Source organism: Staurois parvus, unplaced genomic scaffold, assembly GCF_062004578.1.
Source record: "Staurois parvus isolate SC_StPar_1 unplaced genomic scaffold, SC_StPar_1.0 ptg000613l, whole genome shotgun sequence".
NCBI lineage: Eukaryota > Metazoa > Chordata > Amphibia > Anura > Ranidae > Staurois > Staurois parvus.
The window spans coordinates 3,404,609-3,429,299 of NW_028318409.1; the positions used below are offsets into that span (position 1 = coordinate 3,404,609).

The following is a 24,691-nucleotide window of genomic DNA, read 5'->3' on the forward strand; positions in this document are numbered from 1 at the left end:
TCTCATTTAATTTTATTAGTGGAGCGTGACACGCTTGCATTTTGTTTTGACTGTACATCTTGATACTTGAAATATCACAAAATAAGGAACTCACACAGGCACACAAAGCTTGAAAAAGGCATTTATTATTGAAGCACAAGAGAACGTAAGGACATGTATTACTTTGTCTGTCACTTATATTACCGCTGCACTATTCTTTGGCTATATGGTATTGGTACACATTTTTATGACAGTGTGTTTGGGTACTAGCAGCTAATTAATAAGTTAACCCATAGCAGCTCACAAGACACATATTAATTTTTTTTCACTAGGCAAGCATAACATGTTTTTTAATTTTAGGTAAGCAAACAATTATCCTTTAGAACCACTTTAGGGCTTTAATAACCATCAACAGTTTAATAATAATCTTATGAAAGAGAGGTTACAGCCTAACAGGGTGTTCTACAGCTGTAAAAGCTTCTCCGTCTTCAGCACATTCTTTGAGGAGTTGGTGAAGAAGTAGATGCTACCACTATCACAATCTGAAAATTTTACCTACCTAGAACAATAACATTGTCTATGTCAGGGGTCTCCAAACTTTCTAAACAAAGGGACAGTTTACTGTCCTCCAGACTTTAGGGGGGCCTGACTGTAGCTATTGGTATCAATGAGAGGAATAGCACCCCATTGTTTTTGTCAGTGGGAGGAATTGTACCCCATTGTTGGTGTCATTTGGAGGAATTGTGCCCCTTCATTGGTGTCATTGGGTCTCATTGTTGGTGTCCTTGGGAGGAATCGTGTCTTATTATTTTTGTCAGTAGGAGGAATAGTGCCGCACCGTTGGTGTCGTTGGGAGGAATTGTGCCCCTTCATTGGTGTCAGTAGATACTGGTGTGGTGTTGGATAGTGCCATCATCCCTAACTGTAAATAGCAACTAGAAAAAGCCGCTTGGAATGGGATTTATAAAGCACAAGTGATCTACACAATATAAAATTGTATGAAAAATTATACAAAGAAAAAAAAAAGTAACACAACAATAAGTGGCTATTCTAGTGGTTAGTAGGTGCACTGTTGTCCATTCATGCAACATTGTCTTTCCATTTGCATACCATATATGAGGAATGTGACCGTTGTTAGAATAACCACTTATCGTTGTTGTATGATTTTTTTTTTTTTTTTTATTCTTTGTATACACTTCTAGACAACAGCTACCTAAACTTTGAGCTTCAATTGCATGGAGATTGCCACAACCCCAAACGTATGTAATAACCGTTTTCAATTCATAATTCTGGAATCCATGTCCTACAATTCCATAAAATCTAAAATCTGCAGGTAAACCTCTGATTTGGGTTTCTATCCATACCATATCCATGTCATATAGTAAAATAGGGCTTTTCTCCATACCTTATGTACTTTCAAATAATATTTATTTCCCAAATGTATATCAACATTATATTAAAAATCAATTACTACGCACTTTCAAGGTGGTAGCCTTTGCAGGTGGCTACTAATTGATTTACTTTACATGTACCTAAAAAGTTCTGCTTTTTTCCTTGTGTATTTTGCTTTGATATGTATTTGGGGTGTTTGGTACAAACTGAGTTGAACAGCGGAGTTTCAAATACTTTGCTTGTTACAAGAAAAAAATAGCTAGCTGCATATTTACCAGCATGAAAAATATATTTGACCCTTAATCTTTAACACTGTAATTGTCAATTTGTCAGTAATTCTTCTGAGCATTTTCTTTGTCCTTTAGACTACTTTTTTTTATTCTTTTTTGTTAATCCAGGTATGAATGGTTCCAGACAGATGCTAATATTATCGTAGTCATATATACCAAGCAAAAGGTAAGATTAAAGAACAAAGGCTAGTAAAGTGGTTTTGTTTGAGTGATTTGTTGAAACTTGGCAAGGATATGCAGTATGCTGTTTCATATTGTTCAGTCGCATATGAGTTACTGATTCGTATGAATAAATATAATCTTTCTGAGCTGGAAAATGAATAAATGATAAAGGGAACCATCACATATATGCAATGTTTGCTTGTAAAATAGTTTAAAAATTAGTCATACACTGTATTGTAAAATGGGAAATCTTGTCACACACACACACACACATATATAATGTGCATATAGCAGTTTGTGAAACAGGAATATTCTGCACTTTCTGCTTACTGTACATAAACATATACTGCACAATGTTTGAAATTCTAAGTTAAGGGCTTGTTAACCGTTTCAATACCGTGCAATTTTACACCTTCCTGCCCAGGCCATTTTTCAGGTTTCAGCGCTCTCACACTTTGAATGACAATTGCGCAGTCATACAACATTGTACCCAAACTAAAATTTTATCATTTTCTTCACACAACTAGAGCTTTCTTTTGGTGGTATTTAATCACCGCTGGGGTTTTTATTTTTTGCTAAATTAACAAAAAAAGACCAAAAATTTTGAAAAAAAAACACATTTTTCTTTGTTTCTGTTATAAAAGTTTACAAATAAATAATTGTTCTTCATAAATTTAGGCCGAGATGTATTCTGGTACATGTCTTTGGTGAAAATAACCCAAATTAGGATGTATTTTTTAGTTTGTAGGAAAGTTATAGAGTTCACAAACTATGGTATAGATCTGAATATTGATCAATCCTGAAGTACTGACGGCCAATCTAATTTCTTGAGGTCCAAGAATGTCAGAATAGTACAGATATCCCCAAATGACCCCTTTTTGCAGAGTAGACAGTCCGACGTACTTCATAAGAGGCATGGCGAGTTTTTTGAAGTTGTATTTTTTTGTCATAATTTTTCGGAAAATGAAAAAATTAAAAAAATTATTTTCACTATTTTTTTTTTTTTACATACTGTCACCAGTGCAGTACAGCGTCATCATATAACTGGCATGGCGGTGAACAGGGACACTGACTGGTGACAGTATGAAAAAAAAAATATATTTTTTTTTTAAATTTTTTTAAATTTTTTTATTATATTTAATTTTTTATTACATTTTTTTTATTTTTTTTAAGATTTTTTTTTCATATTTTACTATGACCAAAGTAGTACAATGTTACCATAGTAACATTAAAATATAAAAGTTGATGCAGCGCTAAAAGTTCTTATACCTGAACAAAGTACAAAATCAGAATATGTAGATAGGTGTATAAAGATGACCCAAATCCACATGGGGATAAGTAGGAAACAATGGCCCTCAATAAACAGATAACAGTGGTTAAGTGCAGGATGAAGTGTCCGTAGTTCGTATATCTAAAGAAGTGCAGGTGAATCACAGCACACTCTAAAAACGTGATCCCAGGCAGTCTTGCTGCAATGGCCTCTCACCTCCACTCTATGACCCTACAGGGCCACAAAGCATACTGTAGATCACCTCGGAATCCTCCAATTCAGTGACTCTTTAGATAGGATGGCATCACATGAACAAGGACAGTATTCATCCAGACCAGTAGGCAAACGGAAAACACTCTCCTCCGATGTTACAACCGCTCATAGGCTCATAAATGAGGAGATAAACACAGTCCTCATAGTGTATTACCGCTTTAATTGCAAATGGGCAGCAAATATCCAAAAAGGGAAAAAGTAATCCACTTACATGGCAAACAGCTTGTATACAGATGGCAATACTGTGCTGGGTGTACAGCAGGATCAAAAAGGTGCACTAAGATGGCGTCACGCCGGAAGTACGTCACCACGCTAATGCCGTCGACGCGTTGCGTCACGTAACTCGTGACTTCATCAGGACAGCGTGATTGGCCGGCAGTACTTCCTTATAAAGGCCAGGAACCGCACCAATCCAGACTACAGTGGGCGGTGCGATCGCGGCCATATTCTAATGGTCCAATGTGCAGAGAACCTGTGCAGCCATATTACTGTGGTCCAATATGGACGGACCTTCTCCCATTAGGTCTAGCGATCCCAGTGAGGTAACATAACTAAAATAAAAGGCACCACACGGCCAATATCTCTCAATAGTGAGCACATTAATCATGGGGAGACTAATATAAAAAATAGATGTGGAAAACCACATACTTTAATAATGAATAAATAAGATAAAACAAGCATGTCCATATAATAATATATAGCTTGCCCTGTAGAATATAAAATATCATACAAAATTGTATGAACTAAAATATGTAAATAATATATGTATAAACTAAATAAAATTTTTTTTAAAAAAATATAAAATATATATTAATTAATTACTAAATTAATTAATTAAAAATTAAAAATAAAGGCTCCTTTGTAATCCTGCATGAACTCTTTGCATCAAATACTATAACACACAATAAGTCAACATAGGAAATTTTATCGGTCACTGATAAAACAGTTCAAGTCGAACTCAATATTGAGTCCCATCGGGGCAAATGTATCCATAAGGAAAATATATTTAGATTCTGTCTGACTTAAAGATCTCACTTTATGGGACCCTCTCCAATGTTTCTTATATTTTTCAACTCCCCAAAATTTGAGACCAGAAGGGTCTTGATTATGGTACAGCCGAAAATGATTGGATAGACAATGTTTCGGGAAACCCTTTTTTATATTCTGGACATGTTCTCTCAACCGGACCCATAAGGGTCTTTTTGTCCTTCCCACATATTGCAAACCACATCCGCATTGGAGAACATATACGACCCCCTCCGTTCTACAAGATATAAAGTCCTTAACTTGAAAGGACCTACCATTACTAGTGGCTGTGAAGGAGCTCAATCTAGTGTTCGAACCCCTTGTAGCTCTACAGGCATAACAGATCTTACACGGGAAAAACCCTTTTTGATCAAGAAACGTGGCCTTAGAACTTTTAGTAGGGGGGTCTAATACACTACGAACCAATTTGGACCTAAGGGAAGGAGCCTTCCTATATATGAATTTGGGTGTAACCGGTAACAATTTTGAGAGAATGGGGTCAGTAATTAAAATCGGCCAATAACGTCTAAATACACTTTCTATCTGTTTGTAATTGCTAGTAAAGTCCAGAATAATTGCCGTATGGTCCCCCGAGTCTTCTATTTTGGGTTTATCCATAAGGAATTTACTCCTCGTCATTATTCCCACTTCTGCGATCTTATTTTTAATCATTTCTCTAGGGTAACCTTTGCTACAAAATCTCTCTTCCATAATATTAGCTTGCTCATAATATTCCTTGATATCTGTGCAATTCCTTCTAAGTCTGACCAGCTGTCCTTTCGGGATATTCATCAGCCAAGGAGGAAAGTGGCAACTATCTAATGGTATGTATCCATTACGATCTACTTTTTTGAAAAAAGTTTTGGTATGAAGATTATTATCCCTCACCGAGATGCACAAATCCAAGTAATTGATAGAAGTGCCACTTATTTCCCACGAGAGCTTGATGCATTTATCATTACTATTTAACTGATTTAGAAAAGACAATAAATCAGATTCCAACCCATCCCAGATAATGATAACATCGTCAATAAACCTTTTATAAAGGAGTAGTTGTCTAGGGGGATTCTGATACACTGCCTCCTCCTCCCAGTGGGCCATAAACAAGTTGGCCACACTGGGAGCAAACCTAGCCCCCATAGCCACTCCTTTCATTTGGTTATAAAACTGTTTTTTATACCAGAAGTAGTTATGGGAGAGACAGTACTCCAGACTTTCTAGAATAAATTTCCTCTGTGGCCATTGGAGGTCACTAAATACTCTGATACCCCAGCCTACTGAGTCCACTGCATCTTTATGATCAATGATGGTATATAAAGCAGAAACATCTGCACTCGCAAGCAGGATACCATCCTTTATGTGGATACCATCTAACAGTTGTATAAGGTGTTTAGTGTCTCTCAGGTAGGCCTTAGTTTTAATGACCAGGGGTTGGAGGAAAATATCAATATATTGACCCATCCTAGACATGACAGATTGTATCCCATTGACAATGGGTCGCCCTGGTGGATTCAAGGGGTCTTTATGTATCTTCGGTAGGGTATAGATAACTGGTAATCTACATACATCTGGAACCAAATATAAAGCTTCTTTTTTATTAAGTATCTTATTATCCTTTCCTTTCTTGACTAATGCAACAAGATCCTTTTTAAATTGACTGGTCGGATCTTTTGATAAGGGGAGGTATGTACTGGTGTCCCCTAATTGCGACTCCAATTCTTTCTCGTAATACTCTTTTGAAAGTATCACTATACTCCCCCCTTTATCAGCAGGTCTGATAACTATATTGTCCCTTTTGGACAGCCTCTTCTGTCCAATATATAATACTTTATTTTGCCTCACTTTCCCGGGATTAAGTTTCTTCATGTCACTAATGACCATTTTTTTAAAAACCTCTAGCTGATTGTTGTTAGTTACTTGGGGATTGAATAAAGATTTATTCCTTAATCCCGTATGGGCAAAAACATCACTACTCGCATTAGATATCACATTCTTGGCTCCTGGCAGACTATAGAAGTATTTCTTAATATTAAGTTTTCTCACATATTTGAGAGTGTCTATATACATATTAAATCCATTTACAACTATGGGGGGAGCATATTTAAGGCCTTTGTCTAACACCAACAGTTCTTCAGTGGTAAGTGTGACTGGGCTGAGATTGAACACCCCTTCCCCTACAACTCTCTTTTTCTTTTTGGCCTTCCAACCCCCTCTGCATCCCCTCCTCTGTCGAAACTTCTCCGGACTGGGCTGAGATTGGTTCTGCCCCTCTCTAAAAAACCTTCATTCTGTTGAGACTCAGTGTGTTGTGTTCTTAAAGGTTCATATCTATTATGTGTAGATACAGGACTGCTAGTATAAGGATGGTGATAATTCCTCTGACCGTAGTACGGACCAGGGCTTCTGCCATGTGAAGGTCCATGTGTGTGTTCTTAAAGGTATGAACCTTTAAGAACACAACACACTGAGTCTCAACAGAATGAAGGTTTTTTAGAGAGGGGCAGAACCAATCTCAGCCCAGTCCGGAGAAGTTTCGACAGAGGAGGGGATGCAGAGGGGGTTGGAAGGCCAAAAAGAAAAAGAGAGTTGTAGGGGAAGGGGTGTTCAATCTCAGCCCAGTCACACTTACCACTGAAGAACTGTTGGTGTTAGACAAAGGCCTTAAATATGCTCCCCCCATAGTTGTAAATGGATTTAATATGTATATAGACACTCTCAAATATGTGAGAAAACTTAATATTAAGAAATACTTCTATAGTCTGCCAGGAGCCAAGAATGTGATATCTAATGCGAGTAGTGATGTTTTTGCCCATACGGGATTAAGGAATAAATCTTTATTCAATCCCCAAGTAACTAACAACAATCAGCTAGAGGTTTTTAAAAAAATGGTCATTAGTGACATGAAGAAACTTAATCCCGGGAAAGTGAGGCAAAATAAAGCATTATATATTGGACAGAAGAGGCTGTCCAAAAGGGACAATATAGTTATCAGACCTGCTGATAAAGGGGGGAGTATAGTGATACTTTCAAAAGAGTATTACGAGAAAGAATTGGAGTCGCAATTAGGGGACACCAGTACATACCTCCCCTTATCAAAAGATCCGACCAGTCAATTTAAAAAGGATCTTGTTGCATTAGTCAAGAAAGGAAAGGATAATAAGATACTTAATAAAAAAGAAGCTTTATATTTGGTTCCAGATGTATGTAGATTACCAGTTATCTATACCCTACCGAAGATACATAAAGACCCCTTGAGTCCACCAGGGCGACCCATTGTCAATGGGATACAATCTGTCATGTCTAGGATGGGTCAATATATTGATATTTTCCTCCAACCCCTGGTCATTAAAACTAAGGCCTACCTGAGAGACACTAAACACCTTATACAACTGTTAGATGGTATCCACATAAAGGATGGTATCCTGCTTGCGAGTGCAGATGTTTCTGCTTTATATACCATCATTGATCATAAAGATGCAGTGGACTCAGTAGGCTGGGGTATCAGAGTATTTAGTGACCTCCAATGGCCACAGAGGAAATTTATTCTAGAAAGTCTGGAGTACTGTCTCTCCCATAACTACTTCTGGTATAAAAAACAGTTTTATAACCAAATGAAAGGAGTGGCTATGGGGGCTAGGTTTGCTCCCAGTGTGGCCAACTTGTTTATGGCCCACTGGGAGGAGGAGGCAGTGTATCAGAATCCCCCTAGACAACTACTCCTTTATAAAAGGTTTATTGACGATGTTATCATTATCTGGGATGGGTTGGAATCTGATTTATTGTCTTTTCTAAATCAGTTAAATAGTAATGATAAATGCATCAAGCTCTCGTGGGAAATAAGTGGCACTTCTATCAATTACTTGGATTTGTGCATCTCGGTGAGGGATAATAATCTTCATACCAAAACTTTTTTCAAAAAAGTAGATCGTAATGGATACATACCATTAGATAGTTGCCACTTTCCTCCTTGGCTGATGAATATCCCGAAAGGACAGCTGGTCAGACTTAGAAGGAATTGCACAGATATCAAGGAATATTATGAGCAAGCTAATATTATGGAAGAGAGATTTTGTAGCAAAGGTTACCCTAGAGAAATGATTAAAAATAAGATCGCAGAAGTGGGAATAATGACGAGGAGTAAATTCCTTATGGATAAACCCAAAATAGAAGACTCGGGGGACCATACGGCAATTATTCTGGACTTTACTAGCAATTACAAACAGATAGAAAGTGTATTTAGACGTTATTGGCCGATTTTAATTACTGACCCCATTCTCTCAAAATTGTTACCGGTTACACCCAAATTCATATATAGGAAGGCTCCTTCCCTTAGGTCCAAATTGGTTCGTAGTGTATTGGACCCCCCTTCTAAAAGTTCTAAGGCCACGTTTCTTGATCAAAAAGGGTTTTTCCCGTGTAAGATCTGTTATGCCTGTAGAGCTACAAGGGGTTCGAACACTAGATTGAGCTCCTTCACAGCCACTAGTAATGGTAGGTCCTTTCAAGTTAAGGACTTTATATCTTGTAGAACGGAGGGGGTCGTATATGTTCTCCAATGCGGATGTGGTTTGCAATATGTGGGAAGGACAAAAAGACCCTTATGGGTCCGGTTGAGAGAACATGTCCAGAATATAAAAAAGGGTTTCCCGAAACATTGTCTATCCAATCATTTTCGGCTGTACCATAATCAAGACCCTTCTGGTCTCAAATTTTGGGGAGTTGAAAAATATAAGAAACATTGGAGAGGGTCCCATAAAGTGAGATCTTTAAGTCAGACAGAATCTAAATATATTTTCCTTATGGATACATTTGCCCCGATGGGACTCAATATTGAGTTCGACTTGAACTGTTTTATCAGTGACCGATAAAATTTCCTATGTTGACTTATTGTGTGTTATAGTATTTGATGCAAAGAGTTCATGCAGGATTACAAAGGAGCCTTTATTTTTAATTTTTAATTAATTAATTTAGTAATTAATTAATATATATTTTATATTTTTTAAAAAAATTTTTATTTAGTTTATACATATATTATTTACATATTTTAGTTCATACAATTTTGTATGATATTTTATATTCTACAGGGCAAGCTATATATTATTATATGGACATGCTCGTTTTATCTTATTTATTCATTATTAAAGTATGTGGTTTTCCACATCTATTTTTTATATTAGTCTCCCCATGATTAATGTGCTCACTATTGAGAGATATTGGCCGTGTGGTGCCTTTTATTTTAGTTATGTTACCTCACTGGGATCGCTAGACCTAATGGGAGAAGGTCCGTCCATATTGGACCACAGTAATATGGCTGCACAGGTTCTCTGCACATTGGACCATTAGAATATGGCCGCGATCGCACCGCCCACTGTAGTCTGGATTGGTGCGGTTCCTGGCCTTTATAAGGAAGTACTGCCGGCCAATCACGCTGTCCTGATGAAGTCACGAGTTACGTGACGCAACGCGTCGACGGCATTAGCGTGGTGACGTACTTCCGGCGTGACGCCATCTTGGTGCACCTTTTTGATCCTGCTGTACACCCAGCACAGTATTGCCATCTGTATACAAGCTGTTTGCCATGTAAGTGGATTACTTTTTCCCTTTTTGGATATTTGCTGCCCATTTGCAATTAAAGCGGTAATACAATATGAGGACTGTGTTTATCTCCTCATTTATGAGCCTATGAGCGGTTGTGACATCGGAGGAGAGTGTTTTCCGTTTGCCTACTGGTCTGGATGAATACTGTCCTTGTTCATGTGATGCCATCCTATCTAAAGAGTCACTGAATTGGAGGATTCCGAGGTGATCTACAGTATGCTTTGTGGCCCTGTAGGGTCATAGAGTGGAGGTGAGAGGCCATTGCAGCAAGACTGCCTGGGATCACGTTTTTGGAGTGTGCTGTGATTCACCTCCACTTCTTTAGATATATGAACTACGGACACTTCATCCTGCACTTAACCACTGTTATCTGTTTATTGAGGGCCATTGTTTCCTACTTATCCCCATGTGGATTTGGGTCATCTTTATACACCTATCTACATATTCTGATTTTGTACTTTTGTTCAGGTATAAGAACTTTTAGCGCTGCATCAACTTTTATATTTTATTCATATTGCCTTCGCTTGGTATGGGACAGATGCTGGCTGCTTTCTAGCTTATTCTATTGTTTACCATAAGAGCACAGGAGGATATATATCTATGTACCATAGTAACATTGTACTACTTTGGGGAAGTGATCAGTATTTTTTTTTTTTTTTTTTTTTTTTTATACAATTTGCTTATAGCAAAGAATGACTTTGCTATAAGCAAGCATTTGCCTGAATGAAATCGATTCATTCAGCTTTTTTTTTTTTTTTTTTTTGTGCTTAGCTGTGATTTGGTCACAGCTAATCACATGACATGTGCATGTGATTAGCTGTGACCATTCACAGCTAGGCACTAGTATACAATGGATGGCATCATGAATGAAGCCATCCATTGTATACAACTGTCATGTGACCTGCTGTGATTGGTCACAGCAGGTCACATGGTACCAGCAACGGGAGCCGGTACTCGGATCTGTCATCGGCCGTGTCCCAGGTGCACGGCCGGTGACAGATCACACTGCTGCGCCGCTCTGCATTAGCGCAAATGGCGCATGTGCGGGAGCACGCCAAATGGCGTGCACCCGGAGTGGAGAAGCACATCTGAAGCCGCCAAACGGCCATTGGCCGGGCGGCTAATGGTTAAAAAAGAGGGTAGCCCAAGTCAGATATTCCAACAGAGTTATGTTAAAGATCAAAATGTTGAAACTAAAAGCTTCAAAAGATCTAAGAAGCAGAATCATTGAAGCTCATAAGATTAAAATGGCACAAAAAAAAATCTGATATGATCACCTCTTTCAGCCAACAGTGAGTTTATGCATGGAATACATTCAGCCGAGTAGCCACATTACCTAGTAGTGAGCTACTAAGATCAGTGCAAGGGCATGCAGTACAATCCTCAAACAAGAGCCTAGTGTAACAGCAGGGAAAAGGAAACATCTCTTAAACCCGATTCATTCAGAATTTCTTGGACACCTATTGAACAAAGATTCCATTCACAAGAAATTGCTTAGGAAACAATTGCCCTATATTAAACACTGTTGCCCACCTTACCACTGATAAGCTGTCAGGATATGTAACTGGAATGATTGTTTTTGGACAGATGGGGCAAAGCTGTTTTATTTCAGTAAACAATGGTATGTATGGAGAAAAAAACTCTTCATTACACACCAATTCTCAATCCCAACTGTGAAGCCTGATGGATGAATTATGATGTTGCAGGTTTGCTTTGCTCGCTCAAGGCCTGTATGGCTTGTAGTCATTGAATGTCCAAAAATTTCCAAACATACAACAAAATGTCTGGGCATCGATTTGTAATGAGATCCTTTCACCAGACCATTTATTTCAACAAAAATATTCCAATAAGATTGTGTGCATTTAACATATTTTATACATGGTATTTATCTATAAAGGCTTGCCATCCAAAATATTGCTGCTGGGTGCCACCATCTTCCATGTGATGTCAGCTGCTCCAGGAGACTCAAGTGACATGCTATAGTATTCAAAGAAAAAACTGACATGCTATAGTATTCCCTTTGCTTCTACCTCGGCAGCTATATAGGGAGCAGAGATGTTGGTCCAGCACAGAGAGTACTTAGACACTCTCAGAAGAGTAGATGGCTATGATGTGCAAGTTGGGAGGGAGCTGTGCTAGAGAATTAACTAGTCAAATTTGCTAGCAAGTTCAAAGGCACATTGCAGGTGGCTAAAAATATATATAAAAAAAAACACTGCATGCAAGCATATAAAATACTTGATTTTTCTGTGTTTTACCTGAAATAATTTACATTAGTGACAGGGATTCTTTACCCTTTCACTGCCTGTGTCACGATTAGGGGTCAGACTCAAAGACCAATTGCTATAGCAGTGGAAAGGCTTACCTGAAACAAGCAGGATAGGTACACAGGCAGGTCACCATGGTGGAGGAGTGGGATCACCTGAGGCGTGGAGTCTAAGGTGTCCTTTTATGACACAGAGAATAGCTGCGATTCAACGGATCTCAGCTTTTCTCTGGTCATTCACAGTTTATGACACTCAGGAGATCATGTCAGCCCTTCACTGGAGATCTGTGTTCTCCCTCCAGATTCTCCAGCCCAGAGCTGGAGAATCAGAGGGACCGCAAACTAAGCAGAGATAATTTACCTCTGTTTAGTAAACTGATCTTTTACTGTAATCTCGCGAGATTATAGTAAAATCAGCCGTTTTCCAGAGTTTGTAGACCGTTCTCCAGCGTTTGGAGACCGTTCTCCCTTCGTTCGGAGAACTGCTTCATAAACTGCATTCACAGGAGAACTGTGTTCTCCGAGAATGCCGGAGAACTGAGCAGCGATCTATTACTGCTGGTTCATAAACGGACACCTAAGTACCAACCGGTGTTCACCAGAGCTCCTGATGGTGGAGATGGATTTTGCTGCGTGTTATCACCAGGTCGCGGTCCTCAAGATCACCCCACCAGGAGGTGAACAAGCGGAGGTACAGTAGCGTTTAAACAGGTAAGGATCAAACGGAAGCCTGGTCAGTAAACAAGCCAAGGTCGGTAAAGAGCAGTCGCAGGTTGGGATCAGGCAGAAGTGTAGTCGAGAACAAGCCAAGGGTCAATAATGAGTGGTAGCAAAATACAGATAACAGCGGAGATGATAAGGAGCACACTGGCTGGCTGGAGAGCACAATAATTTGGCAAACAGGAAGTGCAGAGACTTGGCTTATATCAGGAAGTTCATGGAAGGAGCAAGGGGTTCAAGGTTCATGATAAACAAGGTCAAGGTAGGATCATCCAAATAAGGGAGCTGTCCAGCATTCCAGGTGGCTCAGCAAGAAGAAACATTGCCACTCACCGCAGAAAGCCCAGGGTCGGACCCAGGCTCTGACAGCCTGCCTCCACTGTAGAACTACCGCAGTGGCTTTGGAGAAGAGGGGTTTACACACACTGCGGCCGCCAGGAGTGTGTGTAAATCTGACAAACCAACTTCCAGGTGTCAGAAGCAGTGTGGTGGCAGTGCAGCCACTGGATTGCTCTGCACACCCCTGTTACTGCAGGTCCCCTTTCAAGCACGTCCCCACCATGTTTTCCAAGCTCTGCATGCTCATCAGTGGACCCAGTACCAGTATTTTGAGTGCCGCCGATTATAGGGAGGGAGATCAGAAATCATCCATTCACTGATTTCCCTTTCCTGTTACTGACCCCAAAGCTACATGTAAAATGTCACTTCTGGGTCCTGATATCACTGATATGCACACGTTGGGTCACCTACAAATGAAACTGTTGATTATGCTACATACAGTATGTAACATATCTCACTGGCATGAAAGCAACAATTCTAGGCTTATTATTCACTGTTATGTAAACTTAGGACCTGTAAGGGCTTTCAAAGCGTAACCTATGCAAAATAAAGGGTATCCAAGTTTGCCTCCATTTCACGGGTGCATGCATTTTTAAGGTTTGACATGTGAGTATCTATTTAGCACAACCTCATCTTTATATTTTACCAAAAAATTGGGTGATTTATTGCATTTGTTTGTTTTAAAATTGTTAATGAGTTTTGCGTTTCCTAAATCGTTGCACTAATATCATGTGACATAAATGTTTGGAACTACCAATATTTTATTCTGGGGGGTCTATCAGGCCTAAAGTGAATATTAAAATGTGTGCAGAAAACTTTAAAACATTTCTGGCACTGAAAGAGTTAAAGAACACAAGAGTGATCTAAGACTGTGGCGTAAATGAACAGCAGAATAGCTAAAAAAGAAGGAATTCTGTATTTTTAAATGTCTGTAAGTCCTGACCTAATTGCTGTTGAAGTGCAGTGACAGTCTTGTAAGTTGATGTGAGCTTGCATGTGCTTGCTTTGCATAGTGGCTTGCTTTGGTGGTGCATGCAGAAGAGGAGGAGCCTAGAGTACCAGCGGGGGACCCCAGTTCCTGCATAGAGAAGGTAAGTATAACATAACTGTTTTTAGATAAAACAAAACAAGCCTTTACAACTGTTTTAACAAACGTGATGTGAAAAGAGTTTACTTTCAATTATTGCAGTTAATGGATCGGCTATTTATAAACTTTGAAGAAGCAGTCACTTTTCCACACCTGGGATTGTAAATTTAATGAAGTTAACTGTTTAAGATGTATTAGTGTCATGTTGTAATTATTTTTGTTTGTTTTTACTCACTCTTCCAAATAGAGTATGAAATTGCATCTCGTCACTGTTGACTATCGAGAGAACATCTTCAGAGTGGAAATAACTGTCAGAGATTATTCCTATCTTCTTTTAATTGGTATGTTATTGCTTATTTAACCAATGTATCATACTTTTTTCAAGCAAATAAAAAAGGTCCCTTACAGTGAACGTGGAAAAAAAGAATAAAAGAGGTTCCCATGCACTGCAAGAACTTAAAGAAGTCTAATTGTTTTTTTTATTATTATTATTATTAAAGTGTTCTGTCACACAGGAAACAAAGTACATGTAGTACTCTTTCCCATCTTCCTGCATGTTGTGGAAGGCTAGCTAGGTGATGGGACAGGATGCCACCACCTACCTCCCACAGCTGTCAGACAATACAGCTAGCATTAATAGCTGTTGCTTATCTCTGGCTTCAAGCACTTTCCCAAGACGTGCTGGCAAGAGGAATGTGTGAGCTTCCCAGAGATAAAGGGATAAATGCCTGCTAAGGATGCAGCTATCTCTTTGCTAGCTGCATTGTCTGAAGGCTGCAGGGAGGCAGGGGTGTCCTTTTCGACCATGTACCTAGCTTTTCACATCACATAGGAAGATGGGACACTGTATGACCTGTACATTGTTACATTGTCCCCTGGGGGACAGAACACTGTAATTAAAAAGGAAATAAGAACTCTTCTTTAACCAGTGCTACATATACTAATATTGCCAAAAGTATTGGGACACCCCTCCAAATCATTTAATTCAGGTGTTTCAATCACCTCCATGGCCACAGGTGTATAAAATCAAGCACCTAGGCATGCAAACTGCTTCTACAAACATTTTTGAAAGAAAGAGTTGCTCTCAGGAACTCAGTTAATTTAAGCACGGTACCGTGATAGGTTGCGACCTGTGCAATAAGTCCATCAGTGAAATTTCTGTGCTACTAAATAGTCCACGGTCAACTGTTAGTGGTATTATAACAAAGTGGCAGCAACTGGGAACAGCAGCAACTCAGCCACGAAGTGGTAGGCCATGTAAAATTACAGAGTGGGGTCAGCGCATGCTGAAGCACACAGTGCGCAGATGTCACCAACTGTCTACAGAGTCATCAGCTAAAGACTTCCAAACATCGGTGGCCTTCAGATTAGCACAACACTGCATAGAGAGCTTAATGGAATGGGTTTCCATGGCCTAGCAGCTGCAACCAAGCCTTACATCACCAACTGCAATGCAAAGTGTCGTCTGACTGCATTGTGCCAAGTGGAAAGTTTGGTGGAGGGTTATTATGGTGTGGGGTTGTTTTTTAGTGGTTGGGCTTGGCCTCATATTTCCAGCTTCAGCATACCAAGATATTTTGGACAATTTCATGCTCCCAACTTTGTGGAAAGAGTTTGGGGATGACCCCTTCCTGTTCCAACATGACTGTGCACCAGTGCACAAAGCAAGGTCCATAAAGACATAGATGAGCGAGTTTGGAGTGGAGGAACTTGACTGGCCTGCACAGAGTCCTGACCTCAACCTGATTGAACACCTTTGGGATGAATTAAAGAGGAGACTGCAAGCCAGGCCTTCTAATCCGACATCAGTGCCTAATCTCACAAATGCACTTTTAGAAGTATGGTCAAACATTCCCATAGACAGACTCCTAAACCTTGCGGACAGCCTTCCCAGAAGATTTAAAGCTGTTATAGCGGAAAAGAGTGGGCCAACTCAGTATTGAACCCTACAGACTAAGACTGGGATCCCATTCATGTGTGTGTAAAGACAGGTGTCCCAATACTTTTGGCAATATAGTGTACATCCAGACTGTGAAGGAATTACAACACGCACATGGCTGCAGTAGCAGCTATTAGCTTGTATATGTTTACTTCAGTCAGATCCAGACTGTAATGTAAAAGTGATTGGCCAGGTATACAGAGAAGATTGTTCATCAATCTCTTCTGCTGTTTTTGACGCAAGAAGCACTAAGCAATGAGCGTTTCCGGTTTCAGAGCTGTTATTCACCTATCACTGTAGCCAGGAAAGCAGCTAATCACTCACATTCTGTGCTTAATTAGCTGCAGTGGAGTTCAGGTGAAATATTGGTGTCTAAGAGACCTCTGATGTCTCCATAAAGATGACCAGTTACTTGCCCAATGCTATCACATAGACTTTTTACCCACCTTGTGGTAACAATAAAGTTAAATGAAAAAAAAATAGGAAACTAAATAAAGTGTACTAAAAATAATAATAATTTAAAAAAATAAACAAAAACAACTCCATTGTCCTGCACACACTCGCAAATGTGCACTTGTATGTAAACAGTGATTGTGTTGCCCATGTTATATATCACCGGGATCATCTAAGTGAGGGCAGTAATTCTAGGTCTCTCTTTTATGGTTATGGTCTAAACTGATGAGCTGTAATGGGTAATTCAATTTTTCACTATTTTTCGTGTTCGCGGTGTTTTGGGGCTTGACACTTTTGGTATCTTTATTATACACTAATATTTTATTTTGTACTAAAAATTGGAGATTCAATTGTAATAAAATGTATTTTAGCGTTAGATTTGATAAAAGGTACACAAATATCTTGCAGCATAAAAAATGACTAAAATTAGTAGCACATCACAGAGTGTACCCTTGTGGCTTACCAGAAGCCAGTGTCCAAAAAAGACTTGAAAAGTTTAACACAAATGAATATCCAGTACCAGATGGCTTACACTCGAGAGTCCACAAAGAACTCAGTCTGGTTATAGCCAGACCGCTATTCCCATTATTTAAAAAGGGCAGAGATATATTCCTGGAAACTATAGGGCAGTCAGTCTTACATCGATAGTATGTAAGCTATTGGAGGTGATGATGAGACTATATCCAAGATTTTGCTGATGAAAGAAGTGTCTTTAGTAGTAATCGGCATGGCTTTAAGAAAGGTCGTTCTTGCCAAACCAATCTGTTAACATTCTATGAGGATGTGAGCTGCCATCTAGATAAAGGATGGCCTGTGGATGTGATGTTCCTAGATTTTGCTAAAACATTTGATACAGTTTCCCATCAATGCTTCATTTACAAACTGAGGACTGTAAACATGGACCATAGGGATTGTTCATGGATATAAAACTAGTTACAGGAGCTTGTCCAAAAGGTGGTGATAAATAGCGTGTATTCAAACTAGTCTGGAGTGGTAAGTGGGGTACCCCAGGGCTCTGTCCTGGGACCGATTCTATTGAAGTTATTCATAAATGATATAGAGGTTGGTATAAATAGCTCAGTCTCAGTTTTTGCTGATGATACAAAGCTGATTAGGGCAATAACTTCACAGCAGGATATAGAAATTTTACAAGAAGACCTCAATAAAATAAAGGAGTGAACAAATACATGGCAAATGTGGTTTAATGTTGAAAAATGTAAAGTAATGCACTTGGGAGCTAAAAATACTAATGCAAGTTACTCACTAGGGGAAGAACGTCTGGGGGAATCCCAGATGTAAAAAGATCTGGGGGTCCTAGTGGATGACTTAGTATGCAATGCCAAGCTGTAGCAAGTAAAGCTGGTAGAATTTTAGCATGCATAAAAGAGGGTATTTACTCAAGAGCTAAAATGATAATCCTGCCACATTACAAGACTCTGGTTCAGCCACATCTGGAGTATGGCGTCCAGTTCTTGTCCCCGGTCCTCAGAAAGGATGTGCTAGAACTGGAGAGAGTCCAGAGAATGGCAACAAAGTTAAAAGGGGCCTAGGGGGACCTCAGTTACTAGGAAAGACTATAAACATTAAACTTATCCTCCCTGGAAAAGAGACACTTGAGAGGAAATATATCGATATACAAATACCTCAGTGGTGACTAGCATAGGGAATAAACTATTCAGTCTCAGGGAGTATAAGAAGGCATGGGACCACTCAATGAAATTGGAGACGCAGTTTAGCCTTAAACTGCTTAGGGGGCTTTTTCACTGTCAGGGTGATAAGGGATGTGGAACTCCCTTCCACAATCGGTGGTGTCAGCGGGAAGTATTGATAGTTTTAAAAAAAACTCTTGGATGGGTATCTTAGTCAACACAATATACAGGGATATGAGATATGAGTTCTTGACTTGAGCACACACCCACTGTCAGGGATCGCGGCTCCAGGTTCAGCAACCGCGGCCCCTCTCCCGGCGCATGCGCACTGGCGGCAGATCACGCCGGGACACAGGCACTAGGTCCCGGCGAGCCGCGGCTGACAGGACGCCGCGCATACGCAGTAGGAGCCGCAGGCGCGCCTCAGGCATCCAATGACAGCCGGGGGCGCGTCCTGGCTGGCCAATGACAGTGCAGGGCGCACTATTTAAAGATGCCCTGCACTGTCACAGATTGCCGCAAGGTCTATCTGTGATCCTGAGTTCCTGTACCTGTTTAAGTGACCCTGATTGACCCTGACTACGCTGCCTTCTCCTGTGATTTGACCCGGATTGCCCTGACTACGCTGCCTGCTCCTGTGATTTGACCCGGATTGCCCTGACTACTCTGCCTTCTCCTACTCTGACCCCCGGCTTGTCTGACCATTCTGTGGACTGACTTACCCTGCTGACCCTGTGTGTGACCTGACTACTCTTCGCCTGCCGATTCGGTACCCCGCTTACCCCCACGGGACCACGGTCCGTGACCACCCTGCTAGGTCCGCCATCCTCTTCACATCTGGCTCTCCTGGTACCTGCATACGTCCCCGGAGGCTTCCTCTGCCACTGGTGGGCCTGCTCGGAGGTCGTGACCTGGCCCGGGTCTGTTACAAGTCTATCCCCACCATCAGGGGCCCTGGTGAAAGCACAGACCGGGCTTAGACTCCACGCTCTGGGTAGGTCTGTCAGTTGGCAGCCTGAGGCACCACCTGGCGGATCCTAACACCCACACAGTTTGAACTGGATGGACTGGTGTCTGTATTCAACCTTACCAACTATGATATTATGATGAAAAAAAATACTATTCAAGTTTTTAATTGATTTTCCTATTACTACGCTTAGACAATAATGCTTTCTCTCCCCCTTCCGGTTTTCTGTTTTTACATAAAAATTTCATCTATTCTACTTTCAGAAAATATCTAGTGTTCTGGGGATTTTGATAGCCAAAAATGTATGTGTGCAAAAAATGAAAATACTTTTCTAGAAGAGAACTAGTTTAATATCAGAACATAAAATACAAAGGTACTGTATTTCGTGGTTCCCAGAAAAACCCCTTCCCCGTTCCCCTTCATAGAAAAACTTTACCTCTGAGGATAATTAAACTTACACCACTGACAGAAAAAGTGAAACTACGTAGTTTGTAAATTTTTTCCTGGGGGGAAAAAAAGCATTGGGTTGTCCCAATTCTGTAGTGTTTAAGCCTAAATAATCCATTCGCTATTGTGCTTGATGTACTCTGCAGCAGTGAAGGGGGCATGCTGTAACTGAGGTCCGATCACACCCTGGGATATTTTTCAGTGTGCTGTTTGTAGTCTTTGCAAGCTAAAAATGGATTGATAATTTGTTCATCTCAGCAGAGAATGGGAACATTTTGATCAGTTTGTTGCCGTCCCTGCTTGACCATGAGATCGACTTCTGTCAAATGGACAAGTTTAAACATTTTATAGATCAGAGGCTGCAACTGCTGATCAGTGTATTCTGACATCGCAGGGTCCCACTATCAGAAAATAATGGCCTGGTGGGAAGGCAGCTTGAGAAATCTTTCTGTTCACCACTTCTTGCATTATTGTCACTGCATTGCTATTTTATTTGTAGGTTTAATGAACTTTTGTAGTTCGACAAGTAGTGGTGGCATCAAATTGCCCAGTGCTGAACTAATGCATTTCAAAGACCACTAAACACAAGAACAAAAAGTTTATATATTGCAGCTTACTAGTCCTTAGATGTGAGGGTTACCTTGGTTTCCTTTTTTCAAGCTAAGAACTTACAGAAAATACCTTACAGAAATGTAAGAAAGTACAGAAAATACCTCGTATTAGTATGGTATTTTATTGGGGAATAGTTTGAACCACTGTCAGGCTTTTATTGCCATTTGTCTATTGGGCAGATTTCTCCTCACATTTTGTCCATATTATTAGTGTCACGTAGCTGGTAGGAGATGAGTTATCAGGGTGGCCTCTCCTGTTTCTCAAGTCCAAGCCCCATGGTTGTGTGACAGATGTTGCAGAGGTGCAGAAAGGGCACCTATACCTGGAAAAGCTGCTCACAGTATAACTTGCAGAGTAAGCACAGGGGAACAAGCAAGTTGTATAGACAACAATGTCATTTGTAGGTACTTGTCCAGATTACTTGTCAGGATCAGCTAGCAGTCGGCAGAGGTCAACAGTGGATGTTAAATGGAGTCTCGGATTGACAACAAGACGTAGTTAGCAGCAAAAATCAGAATCCCCAGCAGTCAGGTAGCAGGGTATTGCACTGAATAGAGGCAGTTTTGTCACATTAGCTGGTGTCATTAATGTGTGGACAATAAGGTGTTAAATCAAAGACAGCTACAGGATTGCAGGACAGACAAGAACACTGAGAGGACTGCAGGATACCAAGTCAAAGACAAAATCAAAGTGATGGGGGTGAGCTGATGTCAATAACGAGAATACAAGCTCCAAGAGTAGTAGATGGATAGGAGATCAAAGAATAAGTTGATAACAAGCCAGAGGAGGTGAGCTTGGGCATCCTGCAAACTGCTCACTAACCCGAACTGCAGTAATACCTCGGTTTACAAACTCCTCGGTTAACGTAATTTTCAGTTTACAAATGAAAATCCATTGAAAATAATGCCTCGGTTTACACATTTTTTTAAAAAAAATTTCACAATACGAAGTGTATGTCGGTGCCTATTTTTAAATGCAATTGCCAGCTTTTTTTTTTTTTTCTTCACTATAGCTCACAGAATTAGCTGTCACTTTCCCCAGAGTTAAAGGAAATTTTGTTTCCTTTAAGAAACTAAAAGGAAATGTTTCTCTTAACTCAGGGAAATAAACTAAAAGAATACTTTCTTTCTTTTAGCTGAGGGGAAAGCTGAATTTTTGAGCTATAGTGAAGGAAAAAAAAAGCGGTAATTACATTTAAAAACTGGCACCATAATAAATTAAAAAACCGGCGTGGGGTCCCTCCCTCCCATCCATACCAAGCTGTTAAGCTCTGGTATGGATTTTGAGGGGAACTCCCAAGCCAAAATAAAAAAAAAAAAAATGGCTTCCAGCCGTCTGCCTTCTCCGGTGGTTTGACAGTTCTTAAATATGTAAGGGGCGGGGCCACGAGGGGACATCACACATGTGACCCCACCCTATGTGACATCAAGGATGTCACATGGGGTGGGGTTACTCGGGTGATGTCCCCTGGTGGCCCCGCCCCTTACATATTTAAGAACTGTCAAGCAAGCTCAGAGGCAGAGGGCTGGCAGCCATCGTCGGGAATGGAACCTTTTTTTTTCTATCGGGGCAGCGGCTGTCACGGCGGGCATCGTGATTCCGTTGCATCTACTGTGGGGGACATTCTTTTAGCTTTTTCTTTTAATAAAGGACTTGTCAAAGACCGTGTCCTGTCTTTTTTCACACTACACTTTTTGTTTTTTGTGAATGTGTAGGGGTACCATGTACATGGGGGGCAGGATCTGGGGGCCCCCTTTTTAAAGGGGGCTTCCAGATTCCGATAAACCCCCCCCCCCCGCCGGCAGACCCCCACAACCACTGTCCAGGGTTGTGGGGAAGAGGCCCTTGTCCCCATCAACATGGGGAGAAGGTGCCTTGGAGGGGGAGTTCCCCTCAAAATCCACACCAGACCCGAAGGGCTTGGTATGGATGGGAGGGGGGACCTCACGCCATTTTTAAAATCATTTTTTTAATTGCCGGCAATTCTTTTACATTCCCCACAGACAGCTGAAACATTAACACATGGTTGTCACTACTAAAATACTGCATGACTTGATAAAATAACTCATGCGGTATTTTAGTAGTGTTTACTTTTTTCTGACCTCCAGAACGGATTATTTGGTTTTCAATGCATTCCTATGGGAAACGGCATTTCGGTTTACAAATTTTTTGCCATACGAAAAGTCCCGCAGAACGAATTAAATTCGTAAACCGAGGTACCACTGTACTGCTTTTTTGTTCATCAATGAGATGGCTGAGTGGGTCATTTCTCCCAATGCACAGAAGCTCATTGGAGTACAAAAATTGGGAGATCAAAGTATGGGTTAGAGATGAGTTCAGAGGATGCTCAAGCAGTTGCGTACCAAGCACGTCTGGCAAAGGTCTACGAAATGCACAATTTCTGTAAAATAATGCATTAAAGTTAATTTTAGGGCACACAAACGCAATAAATTACCCAATTTTTTGGTAAAATATAAAAGATGAGTTTGCACAGAGTAATAGATATCGAATATTTCAAACCCTAAGTTTGCTTGCACCTACAAAATGGCAACAAACTTCAGTACCCCATATCTTCTGTAGGCGACCCCCTACAGGTCATCAGTTTAGCGTTACTGAGGAGGTCTGGTGTTAGAAATATTTCTATACTCTGGTGTGTGCACTGATTTGTAACGTGTATCGCAATTGATGTTTTCATTTGTAGGGCCCCCGACGTGCATGTTTACGTTTTGTATGTGTGTATATGTGAGGGTAGGGGGGACCTCAAACATTTTGTGGGGGGGGGGGATTTTTTATGCCTGGGTGTAACTATTTTTTTTATCACATCAAAAAGCCCCCTATGTGATGCTTTTGTGGTGACAGGTTCTCTTTTATGAGAAATCCAGGGTTTAAAAGACCCTGGATGTCTTCCCTGTGCGCCACTGAATGTAGTGCAATGCAAACTCTCATTGCAGTACATTCTTTCCCAAGTCATATTGGCTGGGAAAGCTAACAGGGGGACCAGGAAGTGACATTTTACACGTCACTTCTGAGTCAGCAACAAGAAGGGGATGACAGCAGACGTGAGTACACACAGCTCCATCTCCTCTTCCCGGCGGCACCTTCTATGTCTATCTTGGGCCCACCTGCTATGCCTGTCCCGGGCCCATCGGTGGGCAAGAGGAGCCAGGGATACATAGTGATGCCCAGTACTTGGAGGTATAAAAGCACTCATGCTTTTATCTGACAGGCAGAAGTTGGTTACCAGGAGTGTGTCTAAAAAAAACCCCCGCTGTCTGTATCAAAATGGTTACAGCGCTGCCTATGTAATATTTAGTGTACTGACGGTTTCCCCCATTTTACAGGCACATGCAAATTTAAGGTTTGACATGTTGGGTGTCTAGTTACTCAGTGAAACCTCATCTTTTACATTTTACCAAAAAATAAAAATGTAATTTATTGTGTTTGTGTGTCCTAAAATTAATTTGAGTGTATTTTTTACAGAAATTTTGCATTTCCTTGAAACTACCACTATTTTATTCTCTAGGGCAAAGGTAAAACTAGGGCAAACTCAATTTCATCTCTGACCGCATCAGCATTATGGCTGCCTCAAAGGACCCGTTGTATCCATAATACTGTATAAATGTATCTACTTTTTATCACATTAAATACAGTGCCTTGATAGGCCAACAAAAAGTGGCACATAATTTTGAAGTTGAAGGAAAATGATAAATGGTTTTCAAAATTTTTAACAAATATCTGAAAAATGTGGCGTACACACTTGTATTCAGCCCCCCTGAGTCAATATTTTGTAGAACCACCTTTCGCTGCAAATCTTTTTGGGTATATCTCTACCAGATTTGCACATTTAGAGAGTGATATTTTTGCCCATTCTTCTTTTCAAAATAAGTCAAGCTCTGTCGGATTGGATGGAGAACATCTGTGAACAGCAATTTTCAAGTCTTGCCAATTGGATTTAGGTCTGAACTTTTGACTGGGCCATTCGAACACATGAACTTTGTAGCTCTGGCTGTATGTGTAGGGTCGTTGTCCTGCTGGAAGGTAAACCTCTGCCCCAGTCTCAAGTCTTTTGCAGACTCTAACAGGTTTTCTTCCAAGATTGTGCTGTATTTGACTCCATCCATCCTCCCTTCAACTCTGACCAGATTCCCTGTCCCTGCTGAAGAAAAGCATCCCCACAACATGAAGCTGCCACCACGTTTCACGGTGGGGATGGTGTGTTCAG

The 24,691-nt window shown here is 40.5% G+C and overlaps 1 protein-coding gene across 5 annotated transcripts in view; it reads left to right on the plus strand.

Annotated features, from left to right (window-relative positions):
* Positions 1-24,691, plus strand: part of CYB5R4 (cytochrome b5 reductase 4) — a 218,152-nt gene that overhangs the window by 82,753 nt on the left and 110,708 nt on the right. For all 5 annotated transcript variants that reach the window (XM_089693117.1, XM_089693118.1, XM_089693119.1 and 2 more), the window contains 2 exons: positions 1,770-1,827; positions 14,650-14,743. In XM_089693117.1, coding sequence (XP_089549243.1) covers positions 1,770-1,827; positions 14,650-14,743 — 152 coding nt within the window. The remainder of the gene's footprint in view (positions 1-1,769; positions 1,828-14,649; positions 14,744-24,691) is intronic.